This window comes from Coccinella septempunctata, chromosome 1 (assembly GCF_907165205.1).
Source record: "Coccinella septempunctata chromosome 1, icCocSept1.1, whole genome shotgun sequence".
NCBI lineage: Eukaryota > Metazoa > Arthropoda > Insecta > Coleoptera > Coccinellidae > Coccinella > Coccinella septempunctata.
This window is the reverse complement of record NC_058189.1, coordinates 61,897,799-61,914,236: the sequence shown is the minus strand read 5'-3', so window position 1 is coordinate 61,914,236 and position 16,438 is coordinate 61,897,799. Positions and strand designations below refer to the sequence as shown.

Genomic DNA, 16,438 nt, shown 5'->3' with positions numbered 1-16,438 from the left:
TATTTTGAATTGTTTCCATGAATTTTCATTTTCAGTTCTTATTATAGAGAGCCATTATATTTTTTCAGGAATAGGATAATCAAATATGACTTATATTCAGAAAAGAATCCGCAAAGATCGACATATCTTTGATACTTCATAGAAAGAATTATTTGGATATTTCGCTTATAATTTTTTTGTATAATCGAAATAAATGAGCAGTCCCTAAAGTTAAGAGAATGTGTATTGAAAAAAAGCATTCAATATCTTTTCTCGTACTGTTGAATAGTATATTTTTCTTTTCGAAATAGGCATTCGACCGAAAAAAACGTAGAATTCTCCTTTACTTACCTGCAAGAGCATGTTTTCTTGTATTCATTCACATGCCTTCTCGAATTTATTCTATTATAATATGTGTACCTCAATGACTAATCTTTGGAATTTCGATTATATATGACGAATTAAATCGCAATTATTCATATCTTTTTGATGCATTTATATATTGAATTTTTTTTTGCGAAAATTTAAATATCCTAATTGATTTTCAAGAGAAAACAATGCTTTCGATACATATTTAAAATGACACCTAATGACTCAAGATTTCAAATAAGAATGAGTTAATAAATTATATTTTCGTTTCCAGAGAAGCTACTTAGATTCGATGAATACCAAAAATAAAGCTTCAACTTCCATTTTTTATTTTTGATATTATTTAATATATTTTTTGTAGAATTCTTGAAAAAAAATCATTTTTCATATAAAATTTATTTATAAAACTATGAATATCACAGAACAATATATGTACAATCAATTCAAATATATTATTTACATATTTACAATTCAATTCACAATTCACGAAAATCTCCGTTTGTCAGTTTAATTTTTTTCCACTATTTTTTCTCCGCTTCTTCTTTCCTTTTCTTCTGCGGTTTGGGGTACACGCAGCAAGGGGGGAAGTAGTAGTTATAAAATTGTGATGCCTGAATTCAACTTTCTTCTTCCTTTCTTCACACAATTCAGCCAATTCCTTATGAGCTTTCTCTCTTTCTCCTTGCACAGCCTCTTCTAGAATATTCTTCATACGAATTGCCTTCTCCAGTTTCTCTTTGAGAAGGCCTGGAGACTTCTTTTTCGTGGCTGAACTCTTCGGTGGGCTCGATAAATTCTTCAGCTCTTTCAGCAGACTCGCCTTATTTTCAATAAAGTTTCCGACAACCACTACATTTCGCAAATTTCCTGCTTTTAAAGTTTCCAAAGTGGCAATGGCCACCTTTTTTAAATCAATGGAAATTTTCGGCTTGCTGATCCCATTCTTCTTTAAGATTTTGGTCGTCTGAAACAAAAATATAAATTATATCATAACTATGAACAAAAAATTGTTTTTAAAAGATCAATTCGAAACGACCCATTACAAATTCCAACATCCAAATATTAACTATCTGCAGTTCCATATTATTCTCGGAATATTTCAATAAAATTCAAATGTTCTGGAGATAAACAAACGAAACAAGAAAATTAGAATTATGGCCAATTTTCGAAATATTTCACATTTTGTCACTATCAGATCAAAAAGATCAGTCAAATTTTTACATCTATTCCTAGGGATAAACAATCGCAGTAAAAAATTAATTTAAAGAACAATTTCTGGAATATTTTGTCTGTAATAACTGGTTAGGTTCAAAGCAAAAAGTTTAGTCAAACTCCAAAACTACTTTCTCAATACTATTATATTATAAATTATATTCAACTCACCATTTTCAGATATAGGCACAAAACACAACACGAAACTTCAAATTTGACAATGAGACAAGCACCTTACTCTTCAATGTATCGGAATAAAATGAGAAAGATAAGATACCCCTAATATTCTTATTCTACCTGCCAGCCTTTCGGAGTGAAAATTACCCCTTCTCTTTTATGACTGTTCTGTCAGTAAAGGAATTACTTGTCAGATGCGCTAGCGTATTTTAATTTTATTAGTTTAACTTTTCTGATAATTTGTTCCCACACTTATTGTTTCTTCTTCATTTTTAATGAAGTTACTCAATAAAAATATATTATTGTCAATTTGGCGAAAATTTTATTGGTTTCTGTACATGACTTATTTTATTACCATTGTTTTATTCAATATAAGTCTCTGAAATAATAGAATATGATAACTTTTGAATCTTTTTTATTTCCATCAATTTCAAATATTGATTAATCATTGGAACAACACCTTCCATGTGTCTGTTTCACTAGTGTATTTATTTTTATTTATTTATTTATTATTTGTTTTTATATTTTTTTAATGGGACTTACTGTATCTCAATTACTGGATTCCATATTTGTCTGTTGAGTAATTATAGATTATGCTCTCTGAGCATTCATTTGGTAATATGAATTCGTTCTTGCTCAACATAAAAATGTTGATATAGAACAATATGACTAGGAAATGGATTTCACCGTCGCAGCTTTTTTTATTGCGACTATTAAGTGTTTCGATTGGAAACGAATAAAGAAATACAGATGAAGTATAGAAAAAATAATTTTATTGAAAACCAAAATGAATACCAAATGTTGTTATGAAGCATCCCTATTAGAATTATTTATTATAACAACTGATATTTCCTATACTGAATTTGAATTTATAAAGGGTGAATATGAATATATGAAACTAGAAAACTACAGATATAAAAGTGAGCAGATAACAGTTTTGTTGTTTCTGAGGAAAAACATTGCTTCCCAGGTGCCATTTTCAGGGAACTGTCAAAAAAATATATAAGTAATTCCCAATAATTTCAGAATATTGGGAGCAATGAAGTAACGTGAAAATTATCAGAGCTGTGAAAAGATCTCAAACTATTCGTAATTATACTTATATTTACAATAATCGAGGCAGGAATTTGTTAGGCTGTCTGTGTCTACTACGTCTATAAATTCTGAGCTTATCCTTTGAAATGCAAATTTCTTCGAGATCCAGAATGGTCAACCTTCTTTTCAAGCAGTTACTCCTAAAATTTATTCTTGTCACTGTTCGATCCCCATCTTCTTCAGATTCTTCCGAATCATCTTCCAGATTACCCTGGAACAAGGCTCTTTTTGGGATCACGAAAACGAACATTTGGTGCCTCAATTTCTGAATCCGCCTTTTCTTGTGCAGTCCAGAGAACCTCGCAATGAGCCTGTTTATCTTTTTTGGATTATGTTCTCCGTAGACTATGTAATCGAGGTACTCTTTAATGATTTCGGATCTCTCCAATTTATATCTTAAAAGATCACGCTCTTTTTCGGACATTTGTCTCAACCTCGTACTTCGAGCACCGGATGAACTTGCTTGCGGGTCTTGCGGCTCACTATTAGAAGCTTGTTCTTCGTTTCTTGTGTCGTCCTGTGCTGCTAAAATCTTCTTTGCCTCTTCCAATACTTTCCTCAGTATAACGCTTTGGCGCAGTCCTTCATCGTCGACCACCCTGAGTTTCCTCAGTTTGGATGTGGTGTCCTTTAGTAAATTTTCGAAATCGACGTCTGTGGCCATCTTTAAAAACCTGAAATTTTATAATTTGCGAATTTTATTTACAATCTTGATAATAACTCACATCCGTTCGTGTTAAATGAAGTTTGCCATGGGTATCGTGTCTTCAAAATTAGCTTCAGAATTACTAGATAAATCTGTGACACTACACATTAGTGGATCTTTTAAAAAAAGTTGCATTCGGTCATAGCACCCAATTTTTCGAATTTCGCGGAAAATCAAATTACTCGAAAACGGCGCCATACTTTTGGTTTTTTCTTTAATTTTGATGAAGTGAACATTTACTCAATAAAATTATCTTATTGTCAAATTGGCGAAAATTTTATTGGTTTCTGTACATGACATATTTTATTTTATTACTTTTGTTATATTCAATATGAGTCTCTGAAATAATAGAATATGCTAACATTTGAATCTTTTTTATTCCCATCAATTGGAAATATTGATTAATCATTAAAACAACACCTTCCATGTGTCTGTTTCACTAGTGTATTTGTTTTTATATTTTTTTTGATGTTGAGTTATTATGGATTATGGTCTCTAAGCATTCATTTGGTAATATGAATTCGTTTTTGCTCAACATAAAGATGTTGATATAGAACAATATGACTAGGAAATGGATTTCTTCGTCGCAGCTTTTTTTAGTGCGACTACTAAGTGTTTTATTTTATTGAAAACATAGATCTTCAAAATAACCTGAATAACTAGATGAATCTGTGACACTACACATTAGTGGATCTTTTAAAAAAAGTTGCGTTCGGTCAAAGCACCCAATTTTTCGAATTTCGCAGATATTTTTTATTTTTGAACATCAAAGAACTCGAAAACGGCGCACTAAACTAGAAAATATGAAGAATATCTTTGTTGCACAAAACGATCAAATATTCATTAGATAGCGTCCAACTTAGTTTCAAGGGTTGGGTTCTTCTAATTTTTTGTATTTTTATGGTACGTCATGGTGATAATGAGAAAACTGGGTCATATCTTGGATTTGAAAAAGATTCCTCAAATAAATGAAATACTATATTCAGAAAATCATTTCATTCTAAAGAACGTTTATGAGATAGAACTGAAAATAATTTTTTTATGGTTTTCCAACAGCCTGTATCTTTTAAACCGAGCTGATTCGGAAAAAATGGTAAACGAAAAAGTGTTTCTTTTGAGCTCAAGAAACTACTGTTGAAATATTTGTACCAGTTAAAGACTCACCCTGTACATTTTCCGAATTATGATCTTGTTTCCTCACGGTAATTTTAAATTGTTTGAAAAATGATTGAACATTCAGAAAATATAAGGAGAATATACAGGATGTCCGCGCCATGGGACAGATAACTCTAATTCTATTAACTTTACAAAACAGATTTTCAAATAAAACTTTCTTCTTTTGAAGTAGAGCATCTCCTAAAATTATTTAGAACTATACAAAGTGTTTCGTTTCTTCTGCACAGCTATCAACTTCGTTATTTCAACTGGAACACCCTATATATTTTCACATTTTTGCATTCCTTGTTAAATTTGAATATGAGTTTGAGGACACAACTATGTCTGAATTCTCAACGGTTTTCGAGAAATTTGACTTTTTATTAATATTCTGACAGTTTGAGGTACTTACATGAAGTACTATAGCTCCGTCCCTATTCTATGTAATTGATTGAAATTTGGACTGTGTTTAGTCAATAAATGAAACATTTTTTCGTAAATATTGATATTATATACAGGGTCCACGAAAACGTAGATCCATTATCAAAACATGATGATTCATGAAAATCTCAATTTTTCATAAATGGCAACCCATTTTTTTTTCTGTTCTTTATTTAAACATTTTTTGTTCGCTTTCAGTTGTTAATGGGTTGCCATTGAAAAAATGAAGATTATGATGAATTTCTGTTTTGATAATGGATCTACGTTTTCGTGGACCCTGTATATAATATGGTTATTTGCAAGGAACATTTTTAGTGTATCATTTATTGACTAGACACAGTCCAAATTTGAATCAATTACATAGAATAGGGACGGAGCTATGGTCCTTTATGTAAGTACCTCAAACTGTCAAAATATCAATAAAAAGTCAAATTACTCGAATACCGTTGAGAATTCAGACATACTTGTGTCATCAAACATATATTTAAATGTCACAAGAAATTCAAAAACGTAAAAATATTCAGGGTGTTCCATTTGAAATAACGAAGTTGATAGCTGTGCAGAAGAAACGATACACTTTGTATAGTTCTAAATAATTTCAGGAGATACTCTACTTAAAAAGAGGAAAATTTATTATAAACTCTTTTTTGTAAAGTTAATAGAATTAGAGTTATCGACCGCTGTCCCATGACGCGGACACCCTCGTATATTGTATATTGTATATTGTATATTGTATATTGTGCTATAAATTTGCCGTTTTCTTGGAAAAATAATTTTAAAAAAAAACAACTTTCCACTTTTTGCGCACCATAAAGAAGAAGATTTTGTTTCATGAAAACCGACTCGCCCTGTATTGTTCAGATGCTAAGTTACGAAAAAAATTAATACCTCTGAACAGTGATCGATTCATTCGGAATTCAAACAATCTAGCTCTTGCAAACTTCACCAAATTAAATAAAGTACATATGCCCTAGTTTCACTATTTATTTTCTCATATAAATACAAATTTACAACATTTATGAGGTATATACATATTGCATAGTTGAAAGCAAATATTGCCATATAGTACAGAAAAAAATTACACTATATACATATATACATAAAATGCTACTAGAAATTAACATTTTCATCATTTCTGCCGTCTCTTTTTACGGCGTCTACTTTGTAAAACATGTTCTTCATAGAATTTACACCCTTCTTTTGAACAATGTTTCACTGGATTTTCGTGAAAATCAACATTGTCAGAATGGGACTCGCAAACGTCAGTTTCCGCCAATTCTCCCTGAAACAGAGCCCTTTTGGGTGTTTCATGGACGAAATTCCTGTGCCTAAAGGTCCTAACGGGCCTTTCCTGATGGCACATTTTGGATATTTTTTCGTTCGATTTCACAGGATCGAAAACTCCTCGAGAGACGCCGTCTAAAATATCCGATATTTTGAAGGATTTCTCCAGCCTCCTATCCAGCTCGATCATTTCTTCTACGGGCCTCAATGGTGGTACATCCGATTTGCCATTTTTCTTCGGCGGAGTATCCGCGCCTATTCTTTTCAAAATTTGATTGTGCATGTTGGCGATCAAGACCTTTCTTCGAAGATTCTTATTCATGGAGTGCTGGGGTTCCTTCAACTTTTTCGAAAGTGCAACGATGCATTTTTTGACTTCAAATATGTTTTCCATCTTTGAGACCTGGAAAACTTGAGTTTAATTTTTTTGCCGCTTCGATCATTAGATTATTGTTAAATTGAAATTTATTAGCAGAATATTCAATATTCAATTTTCAAGGAACTCTTATTTTTCACTCTCAATATTTGGATATAATAGTTGGGGAGCCGAAGAGGGAAATTCGGGATTTACTCGAACGTGTCAGATTAATATAAGGAGATATACCTTGGACCCTGTAGAGTACCTCTACCAAAAATTAGACCTGTAGGGGGAATAGTCTAGGACAGCCTGTCAGAATAGTAAAAAAAAACGATCATTGTACATACCCGAGCGTGTCAGATTAAGATATATGTGGTTAATTACATGTTGAAAAGTATATATTCTCTTAATCTGACAATTTAAGCGTGTCGAAAATGTGTTCGAGGGCGCAAAGGTTGCAAAAAAAAAGTCACGTGTACATTCACGAAAGCAATGGCGTTTTTTTTTTTATTTGGAAGCTAATGATTCAAGAATAACGGAAAAAATATAATCTGACAGTTTTAGCAAGCCGAAACAATAAAAATTGGCCATAAAGGTCACAAAAATCAGTTTTTTTGAATTATGTCCTTCCCAGGGCTTCAAATATTTTTCGCATTCATTATAAAAGTTGTAGAGCATAACATTTTGTACAAATTTTGTCCTAAGCAATTTTTTCTACGTTCAAACGTTTTTGAGATATATGGCGAAAAATGCGAGGTGTTTAGCGATACATGCTGAAGCGAAAATTCACTCGTTGGAAAATAGTACATTCTAAGGTTCAGTCAGAGACAACACTAAAATTTTCGTGACTACTTTCGAAATTGTCATCATAGAAATACCTTGTCATTTTGGCAATTGAATCAATGTAGATTAGACTGGGATTCTACATTGAGCTTGCCCTTTCGCATGTGTGGCTAAGCTTCTCGCCCTTATCGCCCTTTAACTCGAGAACGAAGAGTATGTAAAATTGCTTCAGACAAAAGTTGTGTAGAATTCTATTATCTACAACTTTCTCAATAAATACAAACACGATAAGAGGTACAGGGAGGGAAATATTCGAAAAAATGTAATTTTCATCATCTTCAAAGTGTCAGATTAAGAAAACCCCCTGTGATTAGTGTCAGATTAATGTACACGTTTTTTTTTTTACATTTTCAAAGGACCGCTGTGATCTTGCGTCTCGTCCAAATTGTCAGTCCCTTGAAAAGTAGCTTCTTTTGGGCCTAATTAACATATCTTCCAAAAATCTGACACGCTGGAAAAATTTTTATTTTACCATTTTCATCTCTTCCGTACGGTCAGTCCCACCGCGCAAACTGTCAGATAAGCATGAATTTATTATCAGAGACACGTAGGGCATATACAGTATCTCAATCTGACACGCTCGAGTATGTACACCTGACGATTTTTTTTACATCTTTGAGACTCTGCAGACGCTTTCCCCACCGCTGAAAGTGCATACATCATAGAACCTTTTTTTTATTTGTACCATCTAATCTTCAAAATCCACTAGGTCTCCACGACGCTCGAGTAAATCCCGATTTAGCATCGTCGGCTCCCCAACTATAACCGATGCATGGATAAGTTCTGAATTTTGGGTATAGATAACGAGGAAATGCAGATTTGTAAAAAGAACTTAATAATTACAACAATAAAAAATTGATTTAGCCTCCGAACACTTTTCACAACTTGGGAGGTTGTCAAAGCTAAAAGAGATTATGAATAAACTGGATATGATTGCATAACTCCATTCCAACGAGAAGATAAAGGGAATTATATTAAAGAATTGAGGGTATAATTGTGAAACATTTTTGTAGTGTTTTAAATCATTGTGTTTTGGATGTAACCTTATCTTATTTTTCATTGTATTTTCTTCTTGATATGAGGATAGATTTTTTGTTGACGGAATTGATTTTAATTCAGTTACAAACAATGTTTTTGTCGATTTGTTGTAAATATTGAACAAATATCTATTTTTCATTCATGATTTTATATTCAGTACTTATTGATATTTTCAAAACCTCTTTTTGATATCAATATCTATTGAATAAATATTTGGTTATAAAGGTCCAAAGACACACCACCTTTGGGTTGTTATTATTAAACCTCCATAACATTTACATCCCCTTACCGCCCCCATGAAGTATTTTATATAACAATAGATATGTGTTAACAAATGAAAGATTTTTATAGTCACTGGTGAAGCTTTTTGTGCAAATAAATCATGAAAGCTTAAAAATATTCGATTTCGGAAATTCAGACACTTACCTCCCATAATCAGTTCGTGTAAGATGCTAAAAAAATATTATCTATTATTTATCATTGTCAAAACATATCCCATAATATGTTTATATAGCTCAAAATATTTTTGAGAATTGTTCAAAATAATATCACACTGATACTCCGTATCTTGAAATCTGAATTTTTTTGAACTAGATATATGTCCTAATTTATTAAATACAAAACTTCAACGATCGAATCACTCACCTGTAGCAATATATTAAATTGAATTTCCTATTGTTGAACGAAGAATTTGAAAACAGGCAATCGGAATAATTATTATAAGAGAAGCTACCTGGAATTATCTTCCAGGAATTCAGTGGACCTCTCACAGAACTGCTTAAATTGGTATTATTAGCCAAGCAGCAAAAATTTGTGTAATAGAAGGAGCAATGAATAATTTTATTGGGTTTCCTAAACCCAATTTTATTATCAATTCTAGAATTTAGTTTATAAATATACATATTTATAGGAAAACATTTCATCTCTACTATAAATCTTATTTGTAATTATAATAGTGTATTATGTAATATTACGATGGTACATATCAATAAATTACATACAAATAAATGTAAAAAAACAATCACTAGTGACACTCAGACAAATTATAGGTACGGATATCGTCTATCATTTGCTCCTCTATTTTCTCTCAAATTTCTAGTGATTCTTTGTTGAATCATCAATCTTCTGCTCATAAAAGACATTATCAATATTTCTAGGTTGGCAATTTTTCTTTCTTTCCTGCCTTCAACCACATCATCGAGCAATTGTTTCACTCTCTCTGATTTTTGCAATCTTCTTTCTAATTCTTTTTGTTGAACATTAGTCAGTTGTCTGCTTCTAGCGGCCAGTTGTACTTTTACAACTTCCATCTGTTCTGGGGTCAATAGGGATTCTACTAATTTCCTTGACAGTAGATCCTTTCTCAAATGTTCATCTCGATCCCTTAGACGGAAGCCTTTAGCATTGATCACACGTAGGATCTTATGTTTTTGTCTTCTCAATCGGCTCGCCTTTGACACTATTGTCAAGCCGCAACATACAAGTCTGATACCACGTCTTATCAAACGTGCTAACGTCCAAGTCATCTCGATTATAGATGAGATCGAACCCAGAAGATTTCTGAAAAATCAACTTTGTTAATTTCATCTAGTGCACCGATTCAGTTCCTTATTTTCATTGTTCATCATCACATTTTCCATCAAGGAGTCAAATACGGTTCTTTGATGAGCAATTTCTTCGCGAGCTTAAACGATCAACGAAATTTTCAGGTATGTAAGTTTGGCGACTATTTGGGTGTTATAGGATTTTAAAGTGGAAACTAAGACAAGGTAGGTTGTTACAAAACAACATGGGTGTTCAAGATCTCAAACACCTTGCTATCAAAACTAAGGTTCTAAAAATACTTGGCATGGATTATTATTAGGAGGATTACAGGGTATTTCCATGAATCGTTGGCCATAGCCTAATGGTGAACGCAGGTCATCCAGGCCTTTCAGAAAACTTGCTACTTTTGTATCCTAAGGCTATTAGTTTCGGATATACGGGGTGATTCATGACCATAAGCCTAAATAATTTGCTATAGCCATAACTCTAGAATGCAAGGTCCGATTTCGATCAAATTTTATGGGTTTGTTCACTTTAGAAAGCTCTTTCAAACGGCTCATGAATTATGAATATTTTCAGGCCCGTACCCTGAATATCATGATTTTTCTTTCAAACTCCAAAATCTATATTTTTGTATCCCTTACAGAAATTTCGTGATTTTCATGAAAAACTACATAATATAGGTATTCTATATTATTTTAATTCAATTTTCACTTTGCATGGCGCACTTGTCACAAGAGATAGGAACCGGACGAATTCATGTTTTATGTAATTTTTTCGAAATGCGGTCCTGTTTTTATTCCTTTGGTAAAAATATTTAATATCTTTGGCCGACATTTTGAATTCTGTTCAACTTCTCTTCATTTAAATTACTGAGTGTTCGAAAAAAGAGATTGAAAAGTAGGCAAAATCAAGATATGAATTCTTTTGGAAATATATTTTGAATTTAGATTCAAATGAAGTAAACCCTCTTAGAAAATGAAATACGTCCTGAAACACAAAAAAAATTGATTTATATTCCGCAGGAAATATGCTTAATATGGCTTTTTTCAAATAGTGAATATTTGTGTAAATGAAATTCAAGAAAAAATATTTTATACTTCCCATTATAAGAGCTAGGACATCTAAGGATTTTTGTTAAGGTTAAGGTTTTTTGAACAAATAAATAACTTATGTGTTATGAAGCAAATACATTGACGGATTACATTTTCCAAGAAGGTTTACGTTTGCATAATTCGTATTTAAATTCAATACGTAATTTCAAAGGATTTTGCATACTTCAATCACTTTTTTAAGAACACTCAGTAGGTGCGGAGGACTTAAAACGAAAAAGCGTTGAACAGAATTTAAAATAATTCAAAATCTCGGAAAAGGACAATAAATATTATCATCAAAGGAATAAAAACAGGACCGCATTTAAAGAAAATTACTTAAAACATAAATTCGTCCGATTCTTCTTCTCTTGTGACAAGTGTGCCATGCAAAGTGAAAATTGAATTCCTTAGAATGAATAATGCAGTTTTTCATGACAATTACTAAATTTCTGTAAAGGATGTAAAAAATATAGATTTCGAGGCTTGAAAAGAAAATCGTGATATTCTGAGTACTGCCCTGAAAATATTGATACTTCATGAGCTGTTTGAAAGAGCTTTCTGAAGTGAACAAACCCATGAAATTTGATCGAAATCGCACCTTGCAGTCCAGAGTTATGGCTATCGCAAATTTAGACCGATCAGAGACACTGGACCGATGTTCATCACCCCGTATCTTCGAAACTAGTAGCATAAGGTTACAAAAAAGCAAGTTTTCTGAAAGGCCTGGATGACCTGCATTCACCATAAGGATATGGCCAACGACTTATGAAACACCCTGTATGTGATTTGTCAAAAAATATTTGTATGCAGTTTGTACTATGAAAAAAGTGATAATTTGACTGCGCTTCAAAGTCTTTGTTTAATTTCCCTTTGAACTCCTCAAGTACTAACTGAATCGTGAAGCAAGCCACACTGTAAATATCCCCTCAACGATATGAAGGTTTCCATTTTTGAACATGAGTGAAAAATTAACGGCCGTTTTCAATAAACTTTCCATGCATAATTTCAGTTACATACTGAGATAAGAGAAAAATATTCTAAAACATATCTACAGATCATCACAGAAACGAAATAAGATGATTTCTTCAGTAACTGAAACAAACGATGAATAGAAAAAGATGAAACGGCTGTTAAATTAAACTATCAAAACATAACTCCTTATTTCATTTACGAGAACAAACCTTGTCTTCTTGCAGATACAAAAGACGACCAACTGGATTATAAAAGAAACTAAACTTGCAATAACATCATGGACTTTCTTCAACAGCAACATCTTGTCAATATGGGTTTAATAGTAAACGTAGTGGGACAGTAATCAATCAAAATGCAATACGAACAATCAATTCTTTCTATATTCTACCATTTTCTGCTAACTGAAACTGAAAATAAATTCGTCAGAAAAAATATGGAAGAAATATGATTTGTTCGATCAAACTTACTCTTGGAACTGAAGTAACTGATGGGAATCCAAAAATTGTCAGGGATGTGGAGCTTATTTACAGTTTTAACAACTATAGTCAGAGTTGAATAAATAAATTAACTTTAAATATTCATAATGAACAAACACTTCCCGAATGTATGAACAATGTTATCATACTAAATGCTCCTACATGTGTAAAATAAAAGAAACAATTTGTCGTGATGACGACAGATCCAACAAAACATATTGAGTATAAATTATAGCAGATTCTGATAAAATTTCGTGGGGGTCTGTGTGAAAATCCAGTTGTCGATGTTTTTCAGTATTCCATACCCATCTCTCATCGGAGATGCTGATGAAATTAACAAAATTTTTCTGCGTAAAATCTGTATGAAATGAAGAACTTTCAGTCATGTTCAAAAATAGATGTTCCCACAGGGGTCTTCAAAATCCCTCCCTTTTTTTCTAGTGAATAAAACAAGGAATAGGCATACTTCTCAAAAACTTTTTATTGGTGATTGATGCATATTAAAATTACATTTGAAAAAAAATAAAAATATCGCTTGTAAAAAAGATCTGCACTTCCTCATGTATCTATATCCTTTGGTTTAAATTGTCCATGACATGTTGGCATACCAAGAACGAATCGATTCTAGTAGTTGTTATAAATTTTAATTTTTTCACGCCCATCAACATCAACCATTTTTACACCAATATATCATGCAAGAAATTTTATACCCATCAAAGCGACTCTTTCAAAAATCCAAAAGCCTTGTTTCTTATGTTATCTTGTAGTAAATCGGACGAAAATAAACCACAAATTGCACTTCTCCATCTGAATTTATTTTTTTGATTGGGAGTTCTTTAGTGAAGTGAGAATTTCTACTCGGTGTTTGACTTTGGGACAATTTGGAATCTTGTACTTACTGTATTGCACACTTTAAAATTGAAATAAATCTCACTTCACATATTCACTTTTTCGAAATAAACTCCTAGAGTTCGAGAAAGCGAACGAATTTGGTCAAATAACATTTTGACATCAGCCGTATCGATAAAAATAAAAGTGTGAAAAAAATATCGTCTACAGATATCGGACAAGTTATACAATGAACTCAACTTTCAAGATGCAAATCGAGAAAAGAAAATTTCCACAAATAGAATGCTTTTTCCTTACCTTTCGAGATATTCTTGTTTGATCCTAGTATTTTTATTATTCTGGAATAATATTTTTTCAAAACTTCACTCCTTGAGGATAATTCGTCTTCAAGATCTGAAAAAATGCTATGATTATAAAAACTGAATAAGCAAAAGGCATCGAAAAGCTATGTAGTTTGTTTTTGAAATTAAGAACAGTTTGTTGCATGCGTATTAAGGATAATATGTATATGCTTGTATTTTACATGCGTAGGTAGATACCTTATGAAAAAAGAACAGCAAATTAACCTCAGCTTGGCGTCGTTTTGATAGTGCAGATATTTAACTTAGGCTAAATATCTAAGTACTGAAAATCTACATTTTGAGCAATTTTTTTATGTACTTGTGTGAATGTAACAATAATAAGGCTTGTTGTTATTTATTATTTTCTGCTACACCATAATGCATATAAATAATTATTTTTCATTTTATTATCGAAAGAGTAAAAACAATTGAATGCTCCTACAAAAATTTACAAATTTTTGAAGTTCCCTATCTGAACCAAACCAGTTGAATGGTTATTTCCTAAATAGCTGGTACGAGACAAAATATACAAGTTGATTCACCACGATGGCGTATTAGACGTATACAGAAAACAATTCTGTACTGAAAATTGGCATGTTGGGGTTGTCGTCAATGAAATTTCACCCTGAAATATATTCAGACCTCTGTAACGTCCACGTATACCGGAAACTATATACCTTCTTATTTAAAATAAAACACCCAGTTTATCTTCGTTAAATAGTGGATTTAATAGCGACAGTTTTTCAACTTTATTCAAAACCATCTTCACTATTTCACCATTTTTTAATTGTAGAAAACCCCAACATACGAATTTTCAGGACAACATTATGATTAGTTCTCCATGAAGGTCTAATAGGCCATCGCCATTAAACACCCTGTATAGTGTGTAGTACGAACCTTTGGTTTTTTCAAATTTATAGGAGATACTTTTATATTACCATCAAATGTGATAGATTTGAGCTGATCCGATTTTAAAAAGTGTCCTCGATAACTGTTTTACAAATTATGGAAATATATAATTCATAATGCTCGATTAGGTACGATATTCCACGCTAGAGGGCACTTCCTTGGCATTTGCCTGTTAGTGTTGCGGCACATTTCGAATATTTTCGTATTGCTCTGCTTGTAATCTCTTTTTCCTTCATTCACCTCATTCAATAGTGTTTTTATACTTCTGGCTTTGACCAACTTTTGTTCGAGTTTCTGTTGCTGTTTTTTATCATTGAAATCTTTCACTTGCGTCTTATATGACTTCAGCATGTTCAATTCTTCTACGGTATAAGTCGACCTCACGAGCCTTTGCATCAATAGAGTCTTTTTCATGTCCTCCTTTTTAAATTTCTCTCTTTTCGTTCGTACTATCGATGCAATTTTTTTGTGGATCACCAGACGAGTTTTCAGGTCGGAGTCCTGTCTGAAGTTCTTTGCGTAAAAACCCATCAGATTTTGGCAGATATTTGTCAGGCATGATTTGATATTGATGCAATAAGATTCTAAATTTCCCAAAGTGAATTTACAACTATCCTCTTTCTCCATTTTAATTTCATAGGTTGGTGTTTCCTGAAAACAGCCTATTATCACTAAATGATTTGCAGGAGGATATTCAATTCCGTATGAGTGTATAGGAGGCAGCATCTCAACATTATAATTGGATCAATAATAAGTGGCGAAAATATCATATATATCACTATAAGTACTACTTACTCTGCCTCAAAATGTGTTTTTATGGGCAGGGAGATTAAACAAAACTCAGATACACTTCTTATTCTTATTGTCATTCAATAATCAAAAGACTTTCAAGTGCTGGGTAGATTATATGTGCTTTAAATCTGACTAATCAACGTTCAAACCAAATGGAAATTTCAATATTTTTTGTTCGAATAAGTTTGATGGTTCTTTGAGAAGTGACTGTATTTCATTGTGATTTAGTTAAATGCTTTGGAATGAGCCTTTATCTCGTGAAGATAAGAAATTTCATATTCATTTGTATTTGTATTCGAAGAGCAAACAGACAAATGACTTTGGAAAATTCTTCCATATACCATGAATAATTTGTTGACTTTCAGCCGCTTATATCGATGAAGAAGTTCATAACCCTTTTGTTTTCATACTGGAGAGCCTAGCTGTAGCTATACAGAATTGAAAAATTAGTACCTTTTTGAAACAAAAATTACTCATTTTAACAGATCAATTATCCCTTCAGCTTTCCTTTGATGTAGTTTTTTCGATATTTCACCTTATTTTCATCTTTTTCTATCACATATATGAAGATGACATTGATTTAACTTTCAAAAACCGAAAAAAAGCTGAGAATTTCGTCATATATCAACCAAATTTAACTTTCCTGAAAAAAGGATTTTCGAAAATGTGATATAATGAATCAAAGTTTACACGTTTCAATTTCAAAGTTCAAAATTCTCCCGATTTTAAAGTTTTTCTTTACCTGGCAGTTGAAATTATGAACAAAATGTAAATTTTCAAAATTCCATGAAGAAAGCATCATA

The 16,438-nt window shown here is 32.1% G+C and overlaps 3 protein-coding genes across 3 annotated transcripts in view; 2 read left to right on the top strand and 1 right to left on the bottom strand.

Annotated features, from left to right (window-relative positions):
- The window catches only part of LOC123309063 (protein tramtrack, alpha isoform), a 592,303-nt gene that overhangs the window by 162,940 nt on the left and 412,925 nt on the right, over positions 1–16,438 (top strand). The gene's annotated exons all lie outside the window — the stretch shown is intronic.
- LOC123309201 (adenylate cyclase type 2) overlaps positions 1–16,438 on the top strand; it is a 142,443-nt gene that overhangs the window by 61,137 nt on the left and 64,868 nt on the right. The window lies entirely within an intron of this gene.
- Positions 9,493–12,958, bottom strand: LOC123309154. Its single transcript, XM_044892121.1, has 3 exons — positions 12,736–12,958; positions 12,478–12,675; positions 9,493–10,217 (listed from the first exon to the last, which is right to left on the bottom strand). The coding sequence occupies exons 2-3, from the start codon at positions 12,567–12,569 to the stop codon at positions 9,701–9,703; spliced, it is 609 nt and encodes a 202-aa protein (XP_044748056.1). The 5' UTR covers positions 12,570–12,675; positions 12,736–12,958; the 3' UTR covers positions 9,493–9,700.